At 41.5% G+C, this 23,069-nt stretch overlaps 1 protein-coding gene across 1 annotated transcript in view; it reads left to right on the top strand.

The window, feature by feature from the left end:
* angpt4 (angiopoietin 4) overlaps positions 1 to 23,069 on the top strand; it is a 34,031-nt gene that overhangs the window by 2,458 nt on the left and 8,504 nt on the right. Inside the window, exons 2-4 of the mRNA XM_066702070.1 lie at positions 19,634 to 19,789; positions 20,923 to 21,044; positions 22,367 to 22,599. Of these exons, the coding sequence (XP_066558167.1) occupies positions 19,634 to 19,789; positions 20,923 to 21,044; positions 22,367 to 22,599 (511 nt within the window). The remainder of the gene's footprint in view (positions 1 to 19,633; positions 19,790 to 20,922; positions 21,045 to 22,366; positions 22,600 to 23,069) is intronic.

The raw sequence follows: 23,069 nt of genomic DNA, 5'->3' as shown, positions 1-23,069 counted from the left end.
TTAATTAAGTAATTCATTAATATATTATATATAATATATCACAGGCTAGTCAGTTTTTCAAACATATTTATATATATGTAGTTGATTGGAATTATTCATTACCCTGAAGTATTATGATGATGATATGGAAATAGGAAACGGGATGTGTTTTGTGACCTTTCAGGCACTGATTTCTGTTCTGATCTTGGGAAAAGCCTCTGAGCCTCTCTTCCTGTTAGAAGGTCTTATACACAGAGTTTCTGTTTGATGGCCTGCTCTCCCGTCTGGCATGGTCGTGCTGACTCCACGGTCCCAGGCAGAGGACAGCGAATGTGGACGGCCACTGTCAGTCCCTGAGATTCTTCCCCTCTCGCCTGTGCGACCAACGCGTCATTTTCAAAAGTCGTACTTTCATAGCATCTGTGTTCCATTAGGCAGTGGCCTTCGTGGCCAGTCGTTCACAGTGCAGCAGAATACGTGTGCTTGAGCTGAGCCTCGCTGCTGAACTGCAACAGGCTTCCAAGCATATGATTGCCATTACTCAGCCCTGTCAGATGCATATCAATTACCACACTTTTATCTGGTTATATTCTGAGCTCCATGAATAAAGATTATACGTACCATACATCTTCTGGAGAAGAAGTCAGTTCTGTTCTGCTGTCAGTGACCTGTGTGAAGTAACCAATCACCTCTGTAACAATGCCATTACTGATGCTGTGGCACTGTGATCTACAATAGGATGGAGATTCAAAAGGGCAACAGATATTATACAGCTAACATGGAGTAAAGAAATGATACATGTGCCTCAGAGTGAGAATATTAGTCAAGATCATTTTTTTTGTTAAATGTCACACCGGCCTGCTAAATGCCACGTATGCATTCACTTGTGAATATTTACAACCCTAACACCTCCCTTCACGTTAACATCTGACAACCCAGTCGAAGAGTTTGGTGTTTTTTCTCACTCTTGATTGTTTGAACAAAGGGAGAGATGCCAGAATGTTTTGGCCATAATTGTGCCAGACAATTAAATAGTGCTTTAAGGGCTATGATGGATGATGACGTGCATTCAATTGCTGTGATTGAGGAGGAGGGTCAAGCTGTGTTGCTCAGAATTCCCCCAAAGTGTCATTTATTTTTCGTTGCCTGTCAGTGTATAGAGAGGATTATGTTTTAGGATACCGGAGCGGAGAGGCTGAAGGGCGTGTGTGAGGAACTCTCTGCTTGTGTTGTATTATAGAGTTAATTTTATTTAATGGGAGAAGCAATTGTCTTTCATTATGACATTTTTTTTCTGTTTTTCTTAACTGGGAATTGATTTTTAGTTTTTTTATGTGCCTGAGGTTTAGAAGTATTACAAAAGCATTGTACAATTCTGTGGAAATTCCCTGCGCAAGATTCTGAGAATTTAATACATGGTGTTTCTGAATATTCCAGTACAAAGGAGAAGTCTTCGGCCTATGTTTTGGGAGTCTGTACGTAGTTTTTTTTATTTTTTCTCAGTTTCTTTCGGGATTTCAGGAAATTCTGCAGCAGTGGGAATAATCTCAGAGCAGAAACAGACAGAAACCAGAGAAGTGCCTGGGAAATCAGTTGGTCTTCCACTTCCTACAAGTGACTTGTGGTGTCATTGCTTAAATGGTTAAATTATGACAAACAGTCAAGAGCAAGCCATGCCGTTCAGAAAAAACAAATTCAATGTTTTTTATAAAGATTTTGTTTCCTTTTTCAGTTTGAGTGTATTGTAGGCATGCTTTCTGTGTGACACCAACCCCCCCCAACCCACACACAGACACAGCCACAGACACACTCACACACAGATTCACAGGCACACACACACACAGACTCACACAATGAGAGGCGCAGGGTGAGGGTGGTCTAGGAGCTCCCTGCTCTCCTATCACAGTAACACAGCAGCCACAGATCCCCCATTCATGGGGAACAGACCAAAAACAAACACTGCTCTGAGATAAGAGCTGAACTCTCCTGTCAGGTCCTGCTCAAGATCCAGATGTTACACACTTTCCCCATGATGAACTCAGATGCTTAATCAGACAACAGCAACAGCCCCTGTGCTTGTCTCCCCCATGCCCACTGACCCAGGCCCTCTGAAGTGGTTAGATACAAAAAGGAGATAGTTTCAAATAGAAAGTTTGGGATTCCTTTGAAACAGATCGATGTCAAGATAAACTAATAGTGCTCCAACAAAAGTAAGATCAGTACACTTAACTTCTGACCTGGCAGATTAAAAAGTAATATCTCACACGAATGTATCTTTAATCAACAAACTGTATGTGCCCTGGGCTACTCCTTGCTTTCAGCTTGTCTTGAAAAGTGCTGAGAGAGAGAGACAGAGAGAGAGAGCTCCAATCAGAGGATTAGATGTACAGTGGAGCTCGTTTGAAGTCCTCTGGATGTTATATAACCGCCACGAAGAGAAAGAGCAACGTGAGCAACCAACAATAGAAATAATGTAAATATCTTTGTTAAATTCCTGGGATCACACCAGGTCCTGTAAACATGTGAACATCTGAAAAACATCTAAAACACAAAACAAATGCTCAGGCTTCTCCCTACAGATCGTTCTGGTGTAGGGAAGTGGACAAATTACATCCTCACTTGAAACAAAAATAATTCCTCTGGTCTGCGGAGTGCTTGCCTGTCAGATAGGTGTGATGATAAACTGTTCACTGTGTACGCAAGATCGATTCAGAGGTATTATGAATTAATCCTGATTTTAACAGACTGAACTGACAGGAAAAATCCAAGGAGCCACTCTCTGCTGGTCAAAAGTGAGGGATCTGCGTGCAGACAGTTGGGGTCTCTGGGTTGTGGCTGCAGCCCCTGCGAGCTACATACACAATTCACTAGGTGTTGATCAAACTCTAAGTGTTTCTGAAACCCTAGAGGCTGACTGATATGTAAGCAGTATGAGAGTTTTAGGTCACCTCACCAATAATTATCATTGTAGCGAAAAACACACATTTCCCCTATTTCCCCCTGAGAAGGGTTTATTTAAACTGCGCAGCTGTTGCTGTCTCTGCAGACCTGCAGAACAGACTGCCTGGATCAATTGAAGAACTGAACCACGTGTTATGTTCCCCACAGCACAGAGATGCATAAACAAAGTTTTGTGTTACATTAATTACTCAGGAGTCATGCCAAGATTTACATCCTAAAAAATATATATATATATATATTTTTTTTTTATTAAAAATTTGTGGCACGTCTACCCGCCCATCCCAATATAATATTTAAGACAGAAATTACATTCAGGGAGAAACCCCAAGGTGTCCTTATGTACAGAGTTGTGTAATTCCACCAGGAGTGTCTATTCTCATGTTCTGTGGCACCCCCAAAATTAGAAAACTTGAAAAAAATGGTACATTTAAGTTAGCAGCATGTGATTTACTGTTTGATAAAATACTGTAAAATGTAAGGTCTCCACTTTTGAAAGTGCAAAGGCATATCACAGTTCAGAATATAGATTCTGAGTGTGATTTAAGTGTGAGGCTAATTAACTGCCATATCTGTATTAATTGAAGGCTGTTTAAGAAAAATGTCACATACAAAAAAACCTGATGAAGTTAGGAATGGTACAACTGTTAATTCAGGTTAAGAGAGCATTGTATTGAGTGATTTAGCTACATTATGCATTTAAATTAAGTTAAATGTTAAATGTAGGGTTGCATTTTGGTTGGGGCAAGGGTTCGGGTAAGAGTACACAGTAAACTTAGACTTTTGTTATGGTTACGGTTGTTTTTCTACTGACTTAATCAAATAAGTTGTAGACTTGTTTGGGCCTAGCTTGAAATTCTCATGTTGGCTAGAGTTGGGGTTCAGGGATTATTGTGAAAAGCCCCTCCTCTCTCTGCTGTCATGCAGGATCATAGCTCAGAATAAAGATCCAGAATGTAATTGAGGTCATACATAATTAAAAAAATAGAATTTTGAATTTTGGTTAATAGTTAGTTAGTTAGTTAGTTAATAGTTTCTGACAGAGATGAAGGTCCAAACAGTCTGAGGTTTACATTTAGGTCTTGCTTTTGCTCTGGTAACACTGAACTACAGAGTCTGCAGATTCCAGAGTGCAATCGACACACCGATGTTAAAATCTGACAAGACCACAGACTAAGATGCTATACTCCAAACATTCCTTTATTTTCTTTCTCGTCAAATGTTTTCTGAAATCGTGTTTACATGTCACCGGATAGCAGGTGTTCTTTTTCAGGCGGCGCACTTTTTCCGTCACACTGCTGGCCAGACCTTGTTAGGAGCTGTGGGAAGGATAACAGTGGATCTGCGCAGCTACAGAGCATTTTTGTGTTGTTTGTTTACCGTAAATAAATACACTGGGAATGAAAAAGGCTGATGTTTCAAAGTTTAATTCTACATCAACACAGAGAAGACACAAATCAGTTGTAGCAACGGAGGTTTAGTATCCCAAGTAAACACAGTAAACCTGAGAGGCTCTGTCATCAGGCACCTCTGACAAGAATGCACTGTTTTAATCTCCATGTTTCTGTTGTTCTACCCAATAATAATAAATTGAAACTTTACCGAAACAATAATTTTTCTCTTGTCTTGTAGGTTTGGCTCAATCTACTAATGAATACAATTCCATTTGATTACAGTCGTTGTTGATATCTTATGGACTGTTTCTGATAGCAGACGTGCAATACAATCGCTTAATTTCTGCAGGATAGCATTGGTGGCAGTCTCCCTCGATATCTGCAGTGTATGCAATGAAGGTGCCCTCTCAGGGGCAGGAGGACGGTGTTGGCATGGGCTGTGGGCAGCAATCAAACTCAGATGATTCTTCACCGATGTGCGTCTGACCGCAGAGCGTTCTAAAAGGCAGGAACGGGATGGCACGGAAACTGAGGAAGTGGTTTTGGAGATGTTGGCACTCAGACCACGTTTGTTCCCATTCACGTGTCTTCGTACAGTACGGCACATGACCCCAGTCAGGCTTGTGCAGTTTCTTTGAGGTTTAGCATAGGTTCTCCCGAGTACATCAGATACACGATAAAGTAGGTAGAAATGGTACTTAAAAAAACAAAATATTTCATTAATCTTCTTGCAAACTAGAAAATTAATTTTACGCCTGCACTGGAAAGATAAATTAATAATTTTCAATGAATGGATGTTCCTCCTCACTCTGGATGGGTGGCTCATCTCTGGCACAGACAAGGTTATTTGGGAGAAAGATAGTCTGGGTTGCGTAAGTTATTCTCAGTGCAGGGATGTTCCCCTACACTGATTAGTGTGTTGGCCGCTCACACTGGCTACAACAAAGTTTCTGAAACCAGATCTGATCAAAATTAGATAACCACTTTAATGTTTAAGTAATCTGGAAAATCTCAGTACAATACCTGCAGTTCCAATAACAATAATGCTAAATGGGCCAAATAACAGTGATGAAGTGTGCTTTTATATTTGCAGCAAACTACAGCGAGCTGTTTCATATAAAAGCATTTTCTAGTTAACGCTGATGAATGGAGCTCACGTTTTGATTCATGTGTAAAATTTGCACATGACTCAGCTGCGTTCTGCAGGAAGCTGTTTAAAACTCCAAGCAAGATTATAAATGAGAGAACCCATCACTCTCTGTCTGTGAAATTATAAATCACGGATGCTGGAAACTGGAAGAAAAAAATGCACTGCCCCGTTGTCAGCTCACACATTGCTCTGTGCAATACAGAATTAAAACACTGCATGAGGCTCAAGGCATGGTGCTGCAGCCAGCAAACACAGTCCCCGTCCCTCTTTCGGCTCGTTAAAAGAATGTAGTTCATTTTCTATTCATCTGATCCACTGCCTCCCATGACTGGAAGTCCAAAAGAAACAGATGGCTAGAGCACATGTCTACTTCTTCGAAAGTAACAACCACAGCTGATACCACAGATTTTTCACATACCTTCCCGTGTCTTATTTTATTGTCGGCTTATTTTGTGATGTGGGTCACTGGCAAAGCAATTAACTCCAGTCTCCCCATGCTTTGAAATACTGTAATTATTCCTAGAAGAAAGTTAACCCGATCTGGTGTTTAAAATGCCTGTATGACCTACAGTTTCTGATCCTCGCTGACTGACGTACAGAACCCAGTTTGTAGTGGTGGAATCTTGCTCCTGGTTTAAATTAGGCTGTGTTTGTTTGATAGCCATTTTATTTATCTCCACATACAACAGAGCAGGTACCTGTGTAAAGCTGTGAGCTCATAGATTATAAGAAAAACTGTACCAAGCTCTGAATGTTGTCTTACCCTCCCGTTCTCTTGATACAGGCCAAGCCCTTCCAGTAGAAATCAGCTATCGCTAGAGGACAGGCAGATATAGAAAATGCATTTGTCTGTTACCATTCTGTTAATTTTGTTTGTCACCTCAGTTCAATAGCATACCAGCAACCTTCTGTGGTTTCCTTTACCCATCTTAAAACTTTGTATTTCATCAACCAAAATATAAAGAGCTTTCACTTCTGCCTGTGCTGTGTGACTTTATCTTGTAAAGATTATTATTATTTTTTTCCATTGAGGCCTACAGAGATGTCTGGCTGTCTGTGTACTGCGGTTAGTGTAACAGAAAGCTCTGCTCCCCTGTGTACCGACTCCGCTGCTCTGCTTGGGGTCTTCTGCTCCACTCCGCGCCCCAATGGCTTCCTCCTTCATTGACCATTTCCACGGAGGATCCTGTCTGGCTACATCCTCAAGGCACAGCCTGCTTGTTTGTTTTGGCACTCAATGAGAATCTCTTCTCCCACTCCTTAAATAGAGCCGTGCTTCCGCCCCGGGGTTAGTGAGATCCCAGAGGTTCATTGCATCCATTTGAACATAAAAATAGCCGGACTCCAGCTGAACCGAAACTCGGACGCTGGTGACCAAAGTTGCCATTCTAGCTGAATAAGACATTGACTGAGCCCGAGACTCGTGGCAGGTGTCTGTGACCCAGTGCAACTGAATTGTATTATTATTTGTTTGAAGAAGAAAAACAAACATATGTACCAACCTCAAACCATTTAAAAAATATTCATAAAATGAGTTTTTTCTGTATGTGTTATGATTGCCATTTTTCACTGAAGTAATACTTGATGGTCAAACAATGTATTTTTTCATATAAACGCTGTGTGCCGTCACCACTTTTTCTTGATCGATTGCCCTTGCTTTTCGAGCCCTCTCTGTCCCACCAGTCTGTCACCGATTCCCTCCATCATCAGTAATAATTACAACAGCATGTGCTGTGCTGTTCTCCCGTTGTGAAAGCACAGCTATCAGACTGGAATCTCTTTCCATTTGTTCGCGGACTTTCGCTATCAGTTCTTCAGAGTTTGTCTTTGTTCTTCCTTCAAAGATATAATTATAATGAAGCAGGAAGTTGTGTTAAATAATTAATTTATTAAATCGCTTCATATGTTATCTGGCTATGTGTCACACAGCTCCTTGTTGAAAGAAGAACCCACTGGTAGTTATGCTTGAGTCCACTTGTGTATAATTTCCAAACACACATTAGTGTGGTCAGGGTGCCTGTGAATCCCAAGGCTTTCTCAATCACTTTGATAAATCCAAATATCTTGGTCACTTCACAGTCCTTGATAAAAACAAAATCAATCAACCAATTAGCACACAGATAAAAAACGTGTAGCCTCACCTGATGACCTCCTTAAATAAAACTCAGAATGGGCTGTATTTCTATAAAACAGAGTGTGTGGCTTTCAGACCATTGATTTCTGGTGTTTATTATTTCATGTTTCTTGGCCAGCTCATTCCCACTAATATTTTTTGGTGCTGTTTCATATTCAATTCAGCTTGCTCCTGCTGCTTTACTTTTTGATCGGTCGGCATATCAGACTGTCAGTTCAAACCCCACTCGAAGTCCCGCTGGGGTATGGGAGAGCTGTCTGTCTGTTTGTCAAGTGAGGTCTGTGAATTTCCTGTGAAGGTAATATTGACTATGATGGTGGCGATTAACAAGATTTGGGGTCTGCTGTTCAATTTACTCCATTCCCTTCTGTAAAAAACATTTAAACTATGCTGATGCGAAGACAGGCATTACAAACCATGGTAGGCCAAAGTCAACACCTCAGAACAAATACACTTAAACTTTTGTAAGGACTTCCAACAGGCGTGTTGGGCGGCAGAATCAGCTTTGGATTATTTTTCAGTCATTAGTACAGAGGAGTTAAATATGATTCATTTGTGAACCTGTTCCCTGGACCCAATACCTACACGAGTCTTGAAGGCTGTGATTATCAACTTGTCCAGTGATATTCTTACTATAATCAATAGTTCTCTGTCTACAGCTGCCTTTAAGATAGGCCTGGTGAAGCCTTTACTTGAGTCACATTTGTACCCAATGGCTTTCTTAAACTGACTGTTTTAAACACTGATATAGTTTTTATTGTTCTCTGTATTTTATTCTTTGTATGTGTTTTATTCTCTATCTTAATTGTATTTTAAATATTCCATTAATTTTATTTTCCTATACAGCACCTTGAGTTAGTATGAAAGGTGTGGCTCTATTTCAAGTTATTATTATTAATATCATTAAGGGTTCACACTCATAAAAATTTGTTATATCATCAAGAAACTGCTTCTTGAAATATTAGTTTTTTGTAAACCTATTTTAACAGTCTGTTCCTTTTACAAAGTTGAAACACAAAGTTGACTCAAAATCATTTTATGAAAAACAACATATCTCTGAATCTTGGCAGCCTATCAGATTTCTGTTCTGTCCAATGCATAAAAATAAAGGAGAGAGGAAGAAGACTGTTGTCACAGAATCCTTTTTTTAACTGGGAAAAGTGGGAGACCCCTGTGTAAATGGCTTTCTGCGGGCTGGAGAGCCTCCAGCTGGACCCCCTGGGACCCGCTCTGCAGCGATCGCATTCTCTGCCGGCACGCTGCCAGTTTACCAGCCTCCTGGGACTCTGTGTTCCCCTTTTATTGCCCAATTCCAGATCTTTTTCGCCACGCAGAAGCCAAGAGCTTTTAGGAGAATCGCAGGTAGAGTTGGCAAGACTACTGCTGTTAACATTAATCATGAGCTCAGTATCCCTCGGAAGCTGCAGCTGATAATGGGGATGTGATGCTTAGTAGCACTAATGAAAACATTTGACTTCGTTATATCCCTCACTAGATTATCAGTCGTTAATAAGTACTAATCACTAGTACGCTTATTCATACATGTGAGCAACAAGCAGAGCCTTCAGAACATATCATTGCCGTCAAATTGTAATCAGGTGTAACAACCTTCTTACTTACCAGTCATTTGAACCCCCTAAATTCAAGCATTTTAAAACCTGTTTCTCTCAAAATAACCCAAATCAGAATTCATATAGACTGAGTTACAGATATAAAGCTCAAAAACAGAGATGTTGCAGATTTAATGGCATTCCAATGCAAGTTACTCAGTGAGCCTGTTTGGCTGCCAAGCTGTTAGTTTTCGTACTTCTCTACACACACACAACCACAAACATATACACACACAAAAATTATTTCCTTAAATGGATTAGATGTAACATTTCAACAAACACGAACATGACAGAGATTGTTATCAGCTTTTACAGCACAATGGACTCCAAACCACAGACCCAAGTAAGCAGGGCCCTGGCCTCTCTGAAACACACTGGGCTATGTGAGTATTCAAAGCTTATTTATTTGTGAGTGGTTTGCTGAGCGCACTTAAAAGCTCTTTTCAGCACCCTGTAGTCTCTCCTGGACTCAGTGCCCTAGGGCAGCCATATCAGCTGATCCAATCAAGAATCTCATTTAACTATTCAGATGTACCCAATATATATATTTCCCCTAAGCAGCCAGAAAAGCATTTTGTTGAGTGAGAATATTTATATCTCAACAAATCTGCTGTGTTCCCGACATGACAGTGTGTGTTCAGTTTTCAGTATTTACAGATTGTTAGCCTACTAGATCAAGGGTAATGAATGAAAAGTCCTACTGTTTTTTTGTTTTTTCTGCAATGTGTAAAATCAACAATCGTTTCTGCGCTGAGCGGGACTCGGAGCAGATGTGCTGCTGATGTTTGCCAATGTCCTTCCTCACAGTACAAGAGGAATGCTGGGGCACGTCAGTTTGTTTTGACAGTGGCTTAAATGATGGCTGTCTTGGTATCTGGGTTTTACTTTTTCTTTTTTTCTGGTGGGGGGGTGCAGCTTGGGATTACTGAGCATTTGTAGTTTTAATCGTCTTGACCCTTCTGGGGCATTTAGGATGAGAAATGAAGTATATTTAGTTGAATAAAAACTGCAAACCATTACAAAGCAGGTTAGAGGCATGTCTACACTACTGTAAACAGAAGTTGGCTTGTTAGTTTTGGTTTGACAAATACACCACCATTTGTTCCATTGTTCTGCATCCATTAAACATGACTATATCTTAAGTGGCATCTCTGCCCAGTTAAGGGAACTGCTACTCCCCACTTCAGGCTTTGATAGACCATGCAAAGCAATTGTGTGGGGGGTAATTTCTTTTATTAAGAATGTGTTTGACGTAACAGTTTCTGTATATGTATATATATATATATATATATATATATATATATATATATATATATATATATATTCCCCAGTGTGAGTAATGATTCCAGGGCTGAGGAAGAGCCGAGGACTCTGGGTGAAAATGAAACGAAATGCTGGCGTACTAGTTCAGTGGGATATAAGAATACTGCAAAGTGAGAGAGGAATGGAGCCCCATTGTGTGTCACAACATTCACTGCACAGAAACACGTCCGAGGCTTGTGGGGCGAACTCTGCCGTGGCACAGAAGGTCAGATTCTCTGTAGATCATAAAGGGCTGTGTGTGACCCGGGGATAGCCCAGTGTGTAAGGACTGAAATACTACATGTTTGTCAGATGCAGAGAGGTGGAGGCAGGTGGGTGGGGGGTGGGGGGTGGTATAGGGTGATGGACAAATAAATATTCCACCCCCCCCCACCCTGAGAAACATAAGCAGAGGTTTCATCTCATCCCCTGTCCCCAATATGGACTGCATCCATCTGGTCCTGATTTGGAGCTGGAGCGGTGAGAGGCTGGGGCAGGGTGAATGTGGGGGCGGCACCACCCCGCTGCCCAGTTAAAGACTGTAGGAAAACAATACCACAAAAGGGGAGAACCACCCCCCCGATCACTCTCACTTATCAGCAACAGTGGCTGAAAAATGCAATCACGACAGAGGGGCAGCCTGGGCTGTTGTTGGGACTGGTGTCGTTAAATTTGACAGGAAGATGGAGTACAATAAAACTCAAATGCAGCTTATCCATCGTTAACCAACACAACATTGTGCTTTTTCTTCTGAAATCAGATATTCTTGAGAGTTTTACTGCAGAAAGTGGTTCTGCACAAACACAGAAAGGTTTAATGTCTCATACTAATGAAGGTCATGTTACATGACAAGTTTTGAGCGGTTCACAAGTAATGCAGCTCTCAGAAAATAGCAGATTACTGCCGATCACCAGTAAATACCATCACTTTCTTTCTATAAAATTACTTTAACAAGCCCAGGCCGCTGAATAAAATAAGCTATAAACAAGTTCAGAAGAAGCACTGTTTTCTCTTGATTTGGTTGGTTATGCCATGAGTTTTAAAATGAGAACATTAAAACAATTTATTCTGCGCCAAGCCCCAGAAACAGAAGAGCTAAATCCAGTTAAATGCCCTACATATTTCTCACACCTACGGCTTTTAAAAATTACACACGTCTTACTGAGCTCAGGAAAACAGACAGGCACTCACACTTTGATCTTGTAAGTGCATCTCCCAACTTAAAATGAGTCAAAACCTGAGTTTCTCCTAGGAATCCAGTCTTCCTTTTATAGCTGCATATCTCCATTTACATTTGGTGAAGTGCAAGATTAAGGATAAAAACAAAAGTAGCTCTAATTTTAAATAAGGTAGAGATAAGATAACAGTCCTCCAGTGCAAAAGACTGCACTGAGATTGTTTTCAGACAGAAATGCGTTTGGCTTCATACACTCAGAACCAGAAAACTTCCAAGTATCTAGGTCTTGGACTGAGTTCAGATCCTGTTGTTAGGAGATAATTTGGGTTTGGTTTTCAGTTTAAATAAGATCCCTCCTCACTCATCACAGACAAACAGTACTGAGACCTGACAGAGAGCTGTTACACAGCTACACAGAACACAGTGTTTCTGATTAGGATATGGTCGTGTTACAGCTGGTTAATCATCAACTGGGCTGCTCTTCCCCCTGTGTCTTAATGCATTTTACTTCAGGATCGAGTCAGGAACTAGTTTGCTGTAATTGCTGTATTGTATTGTAACTAATTGCATTGAACTGTTTTTTCATCCTTATATTAAATCACTCGACAGCATGTTCCTTGTCTGCTATCTAGTTTTCTAACAGCCCTTGCTTTTATATATGTTGTAATGCAATCATTCAGCTTAGCTTGTGTCATTTAAGATAAAAAGTCATAAACCAGAAACAAACTAAAACAGAAAACAAACAAATTCTTATATAATAGCTTAGGTCAGGTGCTGTAGTCTGCAGTGATTTTTTAAGCCTGTACTTGCAGGTGTGTGCTGCTGACTGCTCCGGGCACACACAGCTGTGGATGTCCTTGCTGGAACCTGACTGATCAAATCAGTCCTTAAATCCTCAGTGAACCCGGGGCTTTGACTTTTAATTTTATTCTATTTATTTAGTAAAATCCTAAAATCAGGAAATTGTTTTGAAAGGAGGTCCAGTGTTTCCAGCAATTTTTTCTGAGGCTCGGGGCTCTTTTGTTCCCAAGCGTGGCCCAGGCGGCGGGCGGTTATTATTGTTTGACATATTTTCACTCCAGCACCTGCTTCGGCTCAGCCTCGGCACGGTGACGCGGCCATGCCCCGGCGCCCTGCGATTGATTAAGGCGGAGAGTTGCGTCGCCCGCGGACTGAGCCCTGCGTCTCCCCGGCGGTCGCTTTAGAGGATTTAAAACAAAAGGAAATATCCCCTCAGCTCCCCAGGCCCCCACCAGAAGAAGCATTATCTCCATTATGGGTCATTTGTGCTGCCAGTGCTAATTTGACATGATTGCAGAAAAATAAAGGTCTGAAACTGAAACCTGGGTCCGCGCAGCACTCTGGCCAGGTGGCCTGTAAGAGCAGCTGACTCTTTCCCTTCCTCTGTCTCCGCAGGACAGGGCCACAACTCGCAGTGCTGCTACTCCTAACAATCATTAGTATAATTTTCTCCAGTGAAAGAAGGAACTTTAAAAAATAATTAAACATAAACAAATAGCAAGACAGATCCGTGAAAGAACAAATTTGAGATTTCATGTTTTAAAGGCAGTTATGTACATTTGTCAACTCCAACTTGAGTTATAATGAGATAGACACAAGCTCCGTAACTTCGTAAGTCTCGTTCGGGAGTCCACTCTTCTGTGGAAAATCCCAGCAGCAGAGCAGAGTGGGAGCTTCCAGCGTGGGACCTCCTGGTTACAGAAAGGCTTAATTAAAAAATGTTTAAAAAGAGTGAGTCCAATGAGGGTAAAAACAAGTCATTGCTCAGGGAATGGGTAAGGCAGCTCTGCACCTGTATTAGAGCCCCAGCCCAGACACACCCATGACAGGCTGAGATGATGTAACACATTCCGGGAGAGCTTCGTAGGTGGCCGCCGGAGTTAACGTAGCTAAACCTCGAGATCTGTTCTATCTGGAGACCTGAAAAACTTGAGTTCTGGCTCAAGTCTCTTGTGCCATGAGTTGGGTGGTCTGCGCACAGACCTCTCTCTGCAATTAAAGTCAAATATAAAAAGTTAAAACAGGGTTTTGAGCCATTGGCAGCATAGAATTTCTTGTCCAAGTTGGATAAGGAAGCTGTCATTCACTGTTCCTGCACAGCTCGGCCTCGTGGTAGAAGACCACTGTGACTGCTGTGGTTGTGGCCAAGCATTTCACTGACGGAGGCGGAGGGGGGGTGTGCAGGGCTGTTTAGACATCAGGGCACAGCCCGTGTCACGCGGCTTTGATCACAGTGTCAACACATCAGGAGAATTTAATACCAGACGCCAGATAGCCAAGAAACCCGATGAAAAGCGCAAACCACTTCCTGCACTTTCCCCAAACAGACAAGTTAAGCTCTTCCAGGCCTTCCCTTGGACATGCAGATTCTTTCAATAACTTCCTAACGCCACGAAATTGAGATATCATAATAAAATCTGAAGAAGTAGAAAACTACAGTAATCAAATCTGGAAGCAATTAGACAGCCTCTGTTAGTGTCACCCTAGTTAATAAATCATCAATCATTTGAGGGGGAGGACAAGTAAAGCACACTGGGCAACTTAGAACAAACAAACACATAAAACAAAATCATTCCTTATTGTTTTAATTACATTACAATCTACAATTACAAAAGCAATTTCCATTAAATGTTGTGAAGGCGAACAGAGTTACCCCAATATTTTTGTCATTTTGTTCTGTGTAACTGTTAATATCACATTGATTGGGAAAAAGCCAGAGAAGCATTGTTTCCTTACAGCTGAATTTACCATTGTCTCTGTATAATCTCTAAACCATGGCAGCACCCATCAGAAAGCATAAGGGAACATTTTATGGATCACTAGCAGCGTTTCATTCTTAATACGATCTGAAGACACCAACAGAAGGACAATTCTCCCTGGGTTTCAGAAGAGGTGTTCAGAGGCACTTGCACACAGATGGCAATATTATGATCACTGATGCAAGATGGCACATCCCAGGTACACAACGCCAAGACAAATATGGGGCACACAGAGCGCGGCCCCTGGGGGTCCTTCCCACATTAGCGACTGCTGACAAGGAGTTTGCCGGCATGGTGTTCAGCATATACAAACACAACTCGACTTAACCCTGTACAAAACACCCGCAACACAACAGATCTGCTTTCTGATGCCACTGATGAATACCAGGCCGGAGACAGTGGAGAGCACAGTGGAGGGCCAGAAGAGGGTTTTCTGTGGCTGAGGATATGGCTGTAACTGCAATCCATCAAAATTGGTACATACATATAAATAAATTTGTGTCTTTTTAAAAGTGTGGGAGGATTGCTTAGCTTCTTAGTACCAGGTAGATACTTAATAATACATAAACTAATTTAATTTTTTGCATGGATGCGCAAAGTAAAGACCCTCAATCACTCAGTGAGCTCTTATCCTCCCCCTGACCTCCTTGTGTTGCCACATCACATTCTAATCCCACCTCCCCCACCCCTACCCCATTATCAGGGATTACAGATATTGAAAAGTTGGCAAAGAACAAGAAATTGTCAGCCAGGGCTCAATGTCTCTTGATAATGTCAAATGCCAGATATCGTGCCTGAAGCAACGGACAGAAAACAAAGACAGGGTTCTGGAGTGGAAGGAGGTATCAGGGTTACAATATTTACATTCTGTGAAATAGCTGTAGCAGCAGCGAGGAGTCATGACTCGAAAATGCGATTCAGATGTGAATGCGTCCAGGAAGCAGACGATCAGAACAATACCTCGTGCTTGACTGGAAAGATAAATAAAGAAAAATGATTATGGAATTGTATGATATTAATATTCTCCAAAATCTGTATTTAAAACAATTATTTTCAAGTATTCATCAGATTATTTTACGTTGTGGGTTTGGACCCTGACTGTACAGTAATGTTCTGCTAAAAAGCTCAGACAAACAAAAATGGAATAGGACTTTTGGTGGTTGAATGTTGTCACTCCAGTTAAGCAAAAGCAGAGCAGAGTGTATATTGTATCCATCTCCCCAAACCTGTTGCTAGAAAAAAGTATTTCTTAATAAATTATGTGCAAATCCAAAATATTCTAAGTAGATATTTTACACTGGCTCCAGTCTAATCCCTGAGAGATGCTACTGAATGACAGGGAGACGGTAGACTGACAAATACCTCTGCAAGTCCTTTTATCTTAAGAGCTGGATACATGTCTTTATTAATAATAGGAAATTATCTATTCTAATCTGATTCACTGTCTAACTTTATCGGATTAGAAAAAGGAAGCCCAGCTCAGCCCTGGCAAAAACGAACAACAAGACCCCCGGGCGACTGCAAGCACATTTCTGTAAATTTCATTTCAAGCGGCGGAGGAGAGGGGATTAAGATTGTTTAGCTGCTGAGGTTCTGTTGGAGAAGAGTCAAAAGAAGAGAGAACAGGAAGTTTGTGTTTCTGTCAGTGGAAACTGGATGTGCAGCGCAAGACACTGCATCGTGTTTCTGCTGCATCTGATAAACACTCATCGTTGTGTCTTCCTTTGTTTGTTTGTAGTTTTGTGTGTGTGTTGGTTTGGTCAGAATGACAATGGCTTGTTGAACAGGAACCAGATATGCTACCCAGCTTCAGTCTAATGGCATAGACATGCAAGACACATGCGAGGAAGCGGGTCTGGTGGCTATTTGTCTCTCTTTCTAGGATGGAGACATTTGGCAGGATCTGTGGGAGCTTGTGGTTGACATTGTCCAAGAAACTTGAAATTGCTGGAAAACCATTTAGGCTGGAACATTCCTCTGGGTAACTCAGGGGTTTCGGGGGTTGACAGCAACATATGTAAATATTAGATACGTTGAAATCCAGTGACAATGTTTATACAGTATTAATGGTCACCAAAAGGAGTACTTGTTGAGATAAGTAAACATGCTCAGAGTTAATGGTTATGTTTATACCAACAGTCACGTGATGTGCCCATTAACAAATACTGGACAAGAAGCAGCTGAGTACTTGGAGCAATTCAAGGCTGATCGATATAGTTTTTAAATGAAAGTGACTTCATAATCTTATCCTCTCCAAAACCATAATAGACCTCGATGAGTTTTGCCAGGGTCAGGCCTTGAGGGAAATGTTGACGAGATATGTAGAGCCGTTCTGCTGTGAGACTGTAGAGCACATGGCCCTGACCTTGTCACTGTGCTGATCATCTTAAGCTGTGCAGCAAATGGGAACTGCTGGGCTTCAGCGATTGATATGGTTTAATATCGGTTCATTAGCCCTTCAACTGTGCCCAAAAGAAGCAGACACTAAAGACACCAAACAATGTACAGACTTCAGTGTACAGAACGTGCCAAAATAACAATTTCTGTAAGGTCTCTCTCACAATAATGAGAGCAGCCGGACTGATACCATAGATAAGGGTTGAGAAAATTGCACATCATGTTAACCGATTGCATCTCAATATGCCTTTCATTGGGGCTGAGCCCCTGCGGCGTACACAAGGTGTACTTGTTACCTCTTCATTGTCGCAGTCTTAGTGTAATTTGGGCCCATCCCACCCCCCCCCACTCCACTCTCCATCTGAGATACCAGGATCAGAGAGAGCAAGGCATCTGGTTTAAGTTAACAGCAACGAAACAGACCTTTGAAAATTATATCTCTGTTCCCAAGCTTGTAATATGGGCATGTCCCGTGTAATTTTAATCCAAAGGCAGGAAGCAAGGGTCAATTAAATGGTCAAAGCACACAATGTCTTCAGGGAATTAACTTTTAAAAAAAGGGTTGTTCTTTCAGTTTCTTACTTCTTTTACTTATTTATTATTCCCCTTTCTGCTTTGCACTCCACATTTTCCTTTCCAGCCAGTTTTAAGTACAGTCCTTAAGTAAAATAAATTAAAAATTAAACAATGTATTTATTTATTCAATTTACATCAAACATTTTGTGCCACAGTTGTTTGATCAGATAGCTTTGTAAAGCAGTCAGGAAAGCTGTATCAGATTGGAGGAGGTCCTAGAGGTTCTTATCCAGTAAACAAATCAAGGTTGAGTTTTCCCTTTTTAGTGTAACACTACTAACAGCAGTTTACCTTTAGGTACAGGATTTATTCCCCCTCTACAGCTGTTTTACACTGTTACTTTCTCTCAACTCTGTTATCTGTTCACCCGTCTAATGCAGAACATTATTAAATATTTGTGTACAATAGCGTTACACTTTACAGACATCTCCATGCATGTAAGAGGCTCCAAGACTTAGGGGTTGGGGATGCTGTTAACACAAACATTACAAAAGCGCAGTTATACAAATCAAAACAAAATTAAATGCTAAAATGTATTTGTATTACTGCACTTTTGGAACTCTTGTGTTAACTCTAAGTCGCCCTGGATAAGAGCGTCTTGCCAAGAAATAAACAATAAGAATAATAATAATAATAATAATAATAATAATAATAATAATAATAATAATAATAATAATAATAATAGTAAATAGGGTGTGTACTTTAGAGGTCTGAACTTTGGCCTTCATGGTGAGTAATTCTTTTGCTGTTCGTTCTCCATCAGTAAGTGAATCTGCAGCAGAAGACATCAGGTTGCGTTCGAGTAGCACAGATCCGCAGTGCAGAAACCCACGATCCCATTGGTGGAGCAGCACAGAACTGTGGACATCTGCTCTATATGAACCTGCCCTCAATGCCATCATTATGCTGCTCAGTAAGGCATGTGGGGACAAGTGTCTTCCAAATGATGGCTAACTATTAAACTCAAACTTAGGTGTCAAACGACTTGGTGCATCACGCATAGACTCAACATTGCTGCAGCCCAAAACTCAAGGGCAGCTGTGCCGTAAATAATCATGAACTTCTGTTCTTAAGGAAGGTCAAAAGGATTATGGATTGAATTTGTATATTTGAACTGCTGAGTGCCTTTAAACTGTGTTTAATAGGGTGCACAACAGGAAATGGTAACAGAGCAAAAATAAAAGCAACACGAAAAGGGAAAGATCTTAGATCCGGAAGCAATCGTGGTAAAAAAAAATGTAAACAGAATAACAAATTAACTGAGCCACTTACCAGATTCCACATGCATTGGGGTTTCAGGGGGCAATTACAAAAATGTGTTAAAAAAAATACATATAAACCATAAATCCTAAAATCTGGTTCGTTCATTTTTTTTTTTTAAAGCTCTCTACTGAGTGCCTGGGAAGACTTTCTTGGGGCAGTGTTTTCTTATTTATATCTGCAGTAATAGATTTAGCTTCTCCTGTCTCTCTCCCTCTGTGTTTCTGAGCTGCTATCCTGGGATGAAGTGTTTGTTTTTCGGGGATTAGTGCAGTCAAAACTCAAGGGGTCACCCCTGCTCCAAATCACTCTGTCTCATTTTCCAAAGGCAAACAAATCGAAAGAGGCTCAGGAGTAGGACGCTTAGAATTGTTGACCCCTAATATTTTAATTGTCAGCAGGAGTCCAAATAACCGACGTCCTTTGGCGGGGCCTGAGATTTGCAGAGACGAGAGTTCAGCCACGCCCAACACACAGCAAGCAAACTCTTTGAGATACAGTCCTACAGGGCATCATGAACTCATACACGTCATAGCAAAAATGGTTTATTATCATATGAGTATGTGCCCCAGGATACATTCCTCCATAACTGTTGAGCTAATCCAGTAAATGTGATATGCTTTGTATTATTTTAAGAGAAATAATGTGTTTTCATAGTAATAATAATTACTCAACACAAGAATAAAGCAAGTGCAGACGGTTAGCAAGCGAGTTCCAGGATTAAGCAAGTAAAAAACGAGGGCAAGGAATGACACAGGAGGTGTTTGTGGGGCATACTGTTGTTCACAGTGGTACAGTATGGAGTAAAGTAAGTTTCGATTTCTGTCCACACGCCCACGTACACATGCACGTGAAACATCATGAAGAGTTAGCTCAACAGCTGGTAAACTCGGGCTTGTCTGCTCTGTCGACACAGCTGGAGAACTACATCCAGGGCAACATCAGGACGGAGATGGTCCAAATCCAGGCCAATGCTGTCCAGAACCAGACCGCCACCATGTTGGAGATTGGCACCAACCTGCTGACCCAGACCGCAGAGCAGACCCGCAAGCTCAACGTGGTGGAGGCCCAGGTAAAACCTCGCAGGGAAGGGGTTCCAGCACAAAACACAAGAAGATAAAGTCATCCCACAAATGTTGCATGGGCATCAATGTGTTGTTCACAAACAGCTGGACTAATTTCAATATAAGGCCCAACACCATTGTTAGGGTCAAATGAGGAGCTTCAGACACCAGGCTGTTTTGTATGATCCTCCCCTGACATTTCAACCCCCTGTACTGTGAGGGTAATGTCAATCAATGAGGAAAATATGATAAAATGGCAAAACTACTTGACACATTTATGAGAGTATCTATAGGTGCAGCCGGACTGCTCTGCCCCAGTGCACAGCCAGAGACCCAGAGTCAGTGCCCCTGCTGATGGGGCAAACTCAGGGACAGAGCCATCATCCTCACACCCACAGTAATGAGAAACTGCCCGCTGAATACATGACTGGATTGACAAATAATTACAGTCCAGAGACTCAAAAGAGTGGAGCGCCGGACACAGTAACTCTCCGTAAACCATCTTGCTGGGATCATCGCTCCCTTTTTCATATCTAGCATGAAGAAATGCTCACATGCATCACATACACTCCCAGAAGAAAGGTCAAATATATACACAATCACTCCATGTCTTAAGAGTCTATCAAGACCCTTTAGCACCCAATAAACTCTGCTGCCCACAGTCATTTCACTGCAGCGGAGCCAAGCGCAGTTATAAAACAGCTAGAATTCTGCAATACTTACAATGGCTAATTGCCCATGAATTCTTTTTTTTTTTTTTTTACTTCCTCAAAACATTTTTACTGGCTCCCCCTCAGTGTGATTTTGCCAGAAATCTGCTGGATTTTGTCTAATCAGTTTATATCTGGCTGTGCAATGAAATAATAATAAACCTTCAAGTATGTAAAAGACCAGGTTACAACATTTGTGTTCAGAACCATCAACAAGGTGTCCTGAAGGAGCCCAGTGTGATCTGATCATTTGACAGCTTATGATTTGCAAACTCTGTTATATATCTTTTTACAATTATTATCATCATCATCATTATTATTACATAAACAGTTTGTCATGATGCAGGAAATTACCTGGCTGGAGTCCCCTCTCTGAATGAACTCTGACTGGCAGGGAGTGGGCTGAGATGTGGGTCTGTGCTTTCCTTTAGGTGATGAACCAAACCTCCCGCATCGAAATCCAGCTCCTGGAGAACTCTTTGTCTACGAACAAACTGGAGAAACAGCTTTTGGTGCAGGTCACTGAGATCTCCAAACTTCAGGACAAAAACAGGTAAATTAGTGCAGGCAGACAATGCTATTTTCTGGGCTTTCCTAACTGAGTGAGTGTAAAGTCCCTGCTTTCTGTTACACATCGGTTACAAAATAAAATGCAATTAGACAGATATTTTTTCAAACCTTTGTTTTGTGCAGTCAGACCCGCAGAGGTCTTCAACTCCACCATTTCTCAGGGTTAGACTGAATGCTGATTTCTAGAAAAGGAAGCATAGCTACATGTCACCATAATGAGAAAAGCAATTAGCACTTCATAGCACTGAGTCAGTGAGCCAAGGACATCGGGCTGAATTTCTCACCATTCTCTTGGCAGGAAAGATGGAACCAATTTCTTTTAAATCAATCCCTGAAAGAACAGACAATTTTATCACCCACTGACGGCCGACTGATATGCTGTTAAACTAACTGATTGAGCAGCGCCGTTGGGCTTATACTTTATTTAAAAAATAATATATCTGTTCTTGTGCAGGATTTATCTTTGTTGTGGTTTCCCCTTAAAAACACAAAATGTCTATATTAACAAGACTATCAAATTCTATCTGTGCAACGTATTACACATAAAACCACAGTCCCCCCCTGCTCACATGTATGTTTAAAACATTGAGAACCCATTAGGCAGCGTGATATGAATGTCATCTGAAAGAGAGATATGCTCTGTTCTATAAAGTAGGGGCTTTATTAGTTGAAGCCTTGGAAGAGAGAGAGAAAGCTTGCCAAATTTCAAGGATGGACATCTGCAATACTTCAAGTGCATATTGTGTTTCGCTTCAATCTCTTAATGCACAGTGGAGTGCTACTGAATTCTATATGCGTAGTGCATCTATTTTCATTTCTGTGCTCTTTGCAGTGTTGGACAGAGAAAAAAAAATATATATAAATATCATTGTGGTCTCACTTGAAAAATGAAATTAAGTTTAAAAATGTGCATAACGAGGCATAATCATGTAGTTAAGGGAATATTTATAATGCTGGCTTGCCAAGTATATCACAGAAGTACAAACCATAACACAGCAGAAGACCCTGGGTATTTCACATTTGCAATGAAAGAAAATTATAAAAATTAAAATGAAATAAAATCTAAAATCTTCTGGCAGAAATTCAGAAGCCCAGTTCACCTCCGAATCAAGTCTTGCTCTGTGTCTGTGTTTTACAGCCGAAGCCCCGGCCGTGACAGCATGCACCTTTAACCCCAGTTAGGGCTAATAACAATATCAATTTTATGGAAACGCACAAATGTGGGTGGGTAACCTTCCTGTCCCCTGTGTCTCGATCACCATGTGTATCCAGGGCCCGCCTCACATTTGCCTTTGTGCCCCCCAGCCTGTTGGAGAACAAGGTGCTGGACATGGAGTGGAAGCACCGCTCTGAGCTGGACGACATGCGGGCGGAGAAGGAGAAGCTCCAGCAGCTGGTGGTTCGGCAGACCAACGCCATCGAGGGCCTGGAGAGACAGCTGCGCTCTGCCAGCTCTAACAGCACCCTCCTGCAGAGGCAGCAGCAGCAGCTTATGGAGTCTGTGCACAGTCTCATCAGCCTGGTGTCTCTGGGTGCAGGTAACCCCATACCCCGCTGCAGTCACTGTCCCTCCGGACTCCACACCTGGTCCTCCTCACCTGCTGCTCCGAGCTTCCCATTGTCAGTTCTGTAGCGCCCTGGGATAAGCTGCGAGTCGAGCTCATGTACTGCTGTGGGCATCCGACCACAGACACCTCAGCAACTTAGATAAGATTCTAACTCACTTGCAGAACATAGCAAGCTTAAATGTGAAAGCTTAAAAGCTGAGTGCATATCATTTAACTGGTCTGGTACCGGAGGCTGAGATTTCTACTCTGAAGAAGATTAATGTACCGGAGACTATTAGTCAGACTTATATTGTTTTAACGGAATGATGTCAACAGGGATCTAGGCTCTCTGCTTGGCATAGGGGAAAGAGTGGCAGTATCAGCAGGGGCTATGCTGGCTGGCACCTCTGTCTGAATAGAAGAACAAAGCGGTCTCAAAAAAGATTTGGCACCAATATCCC

This window comes from Amia ocellicauda, chromosome 4 (genome assembly GCF_036373705.1).
Source record: "Amia ocellicauda isolate fAmiCal2 chromosome 4, fAmiCal2.hap1, whole genome shotgun sequence".
In the NCBI taxonomy this organism is placed as follows: Eukaryota; Metazoa; Chordata; class Actinopteri; order Amiiformes; family Amiidae; genus Amia; species Amia ocellicauda.
The sequence above is the reverse complement of the archived record's forward strand: the minus strand, read 5'-3'. Positions and strand labels throughout refer to the sequence as shown.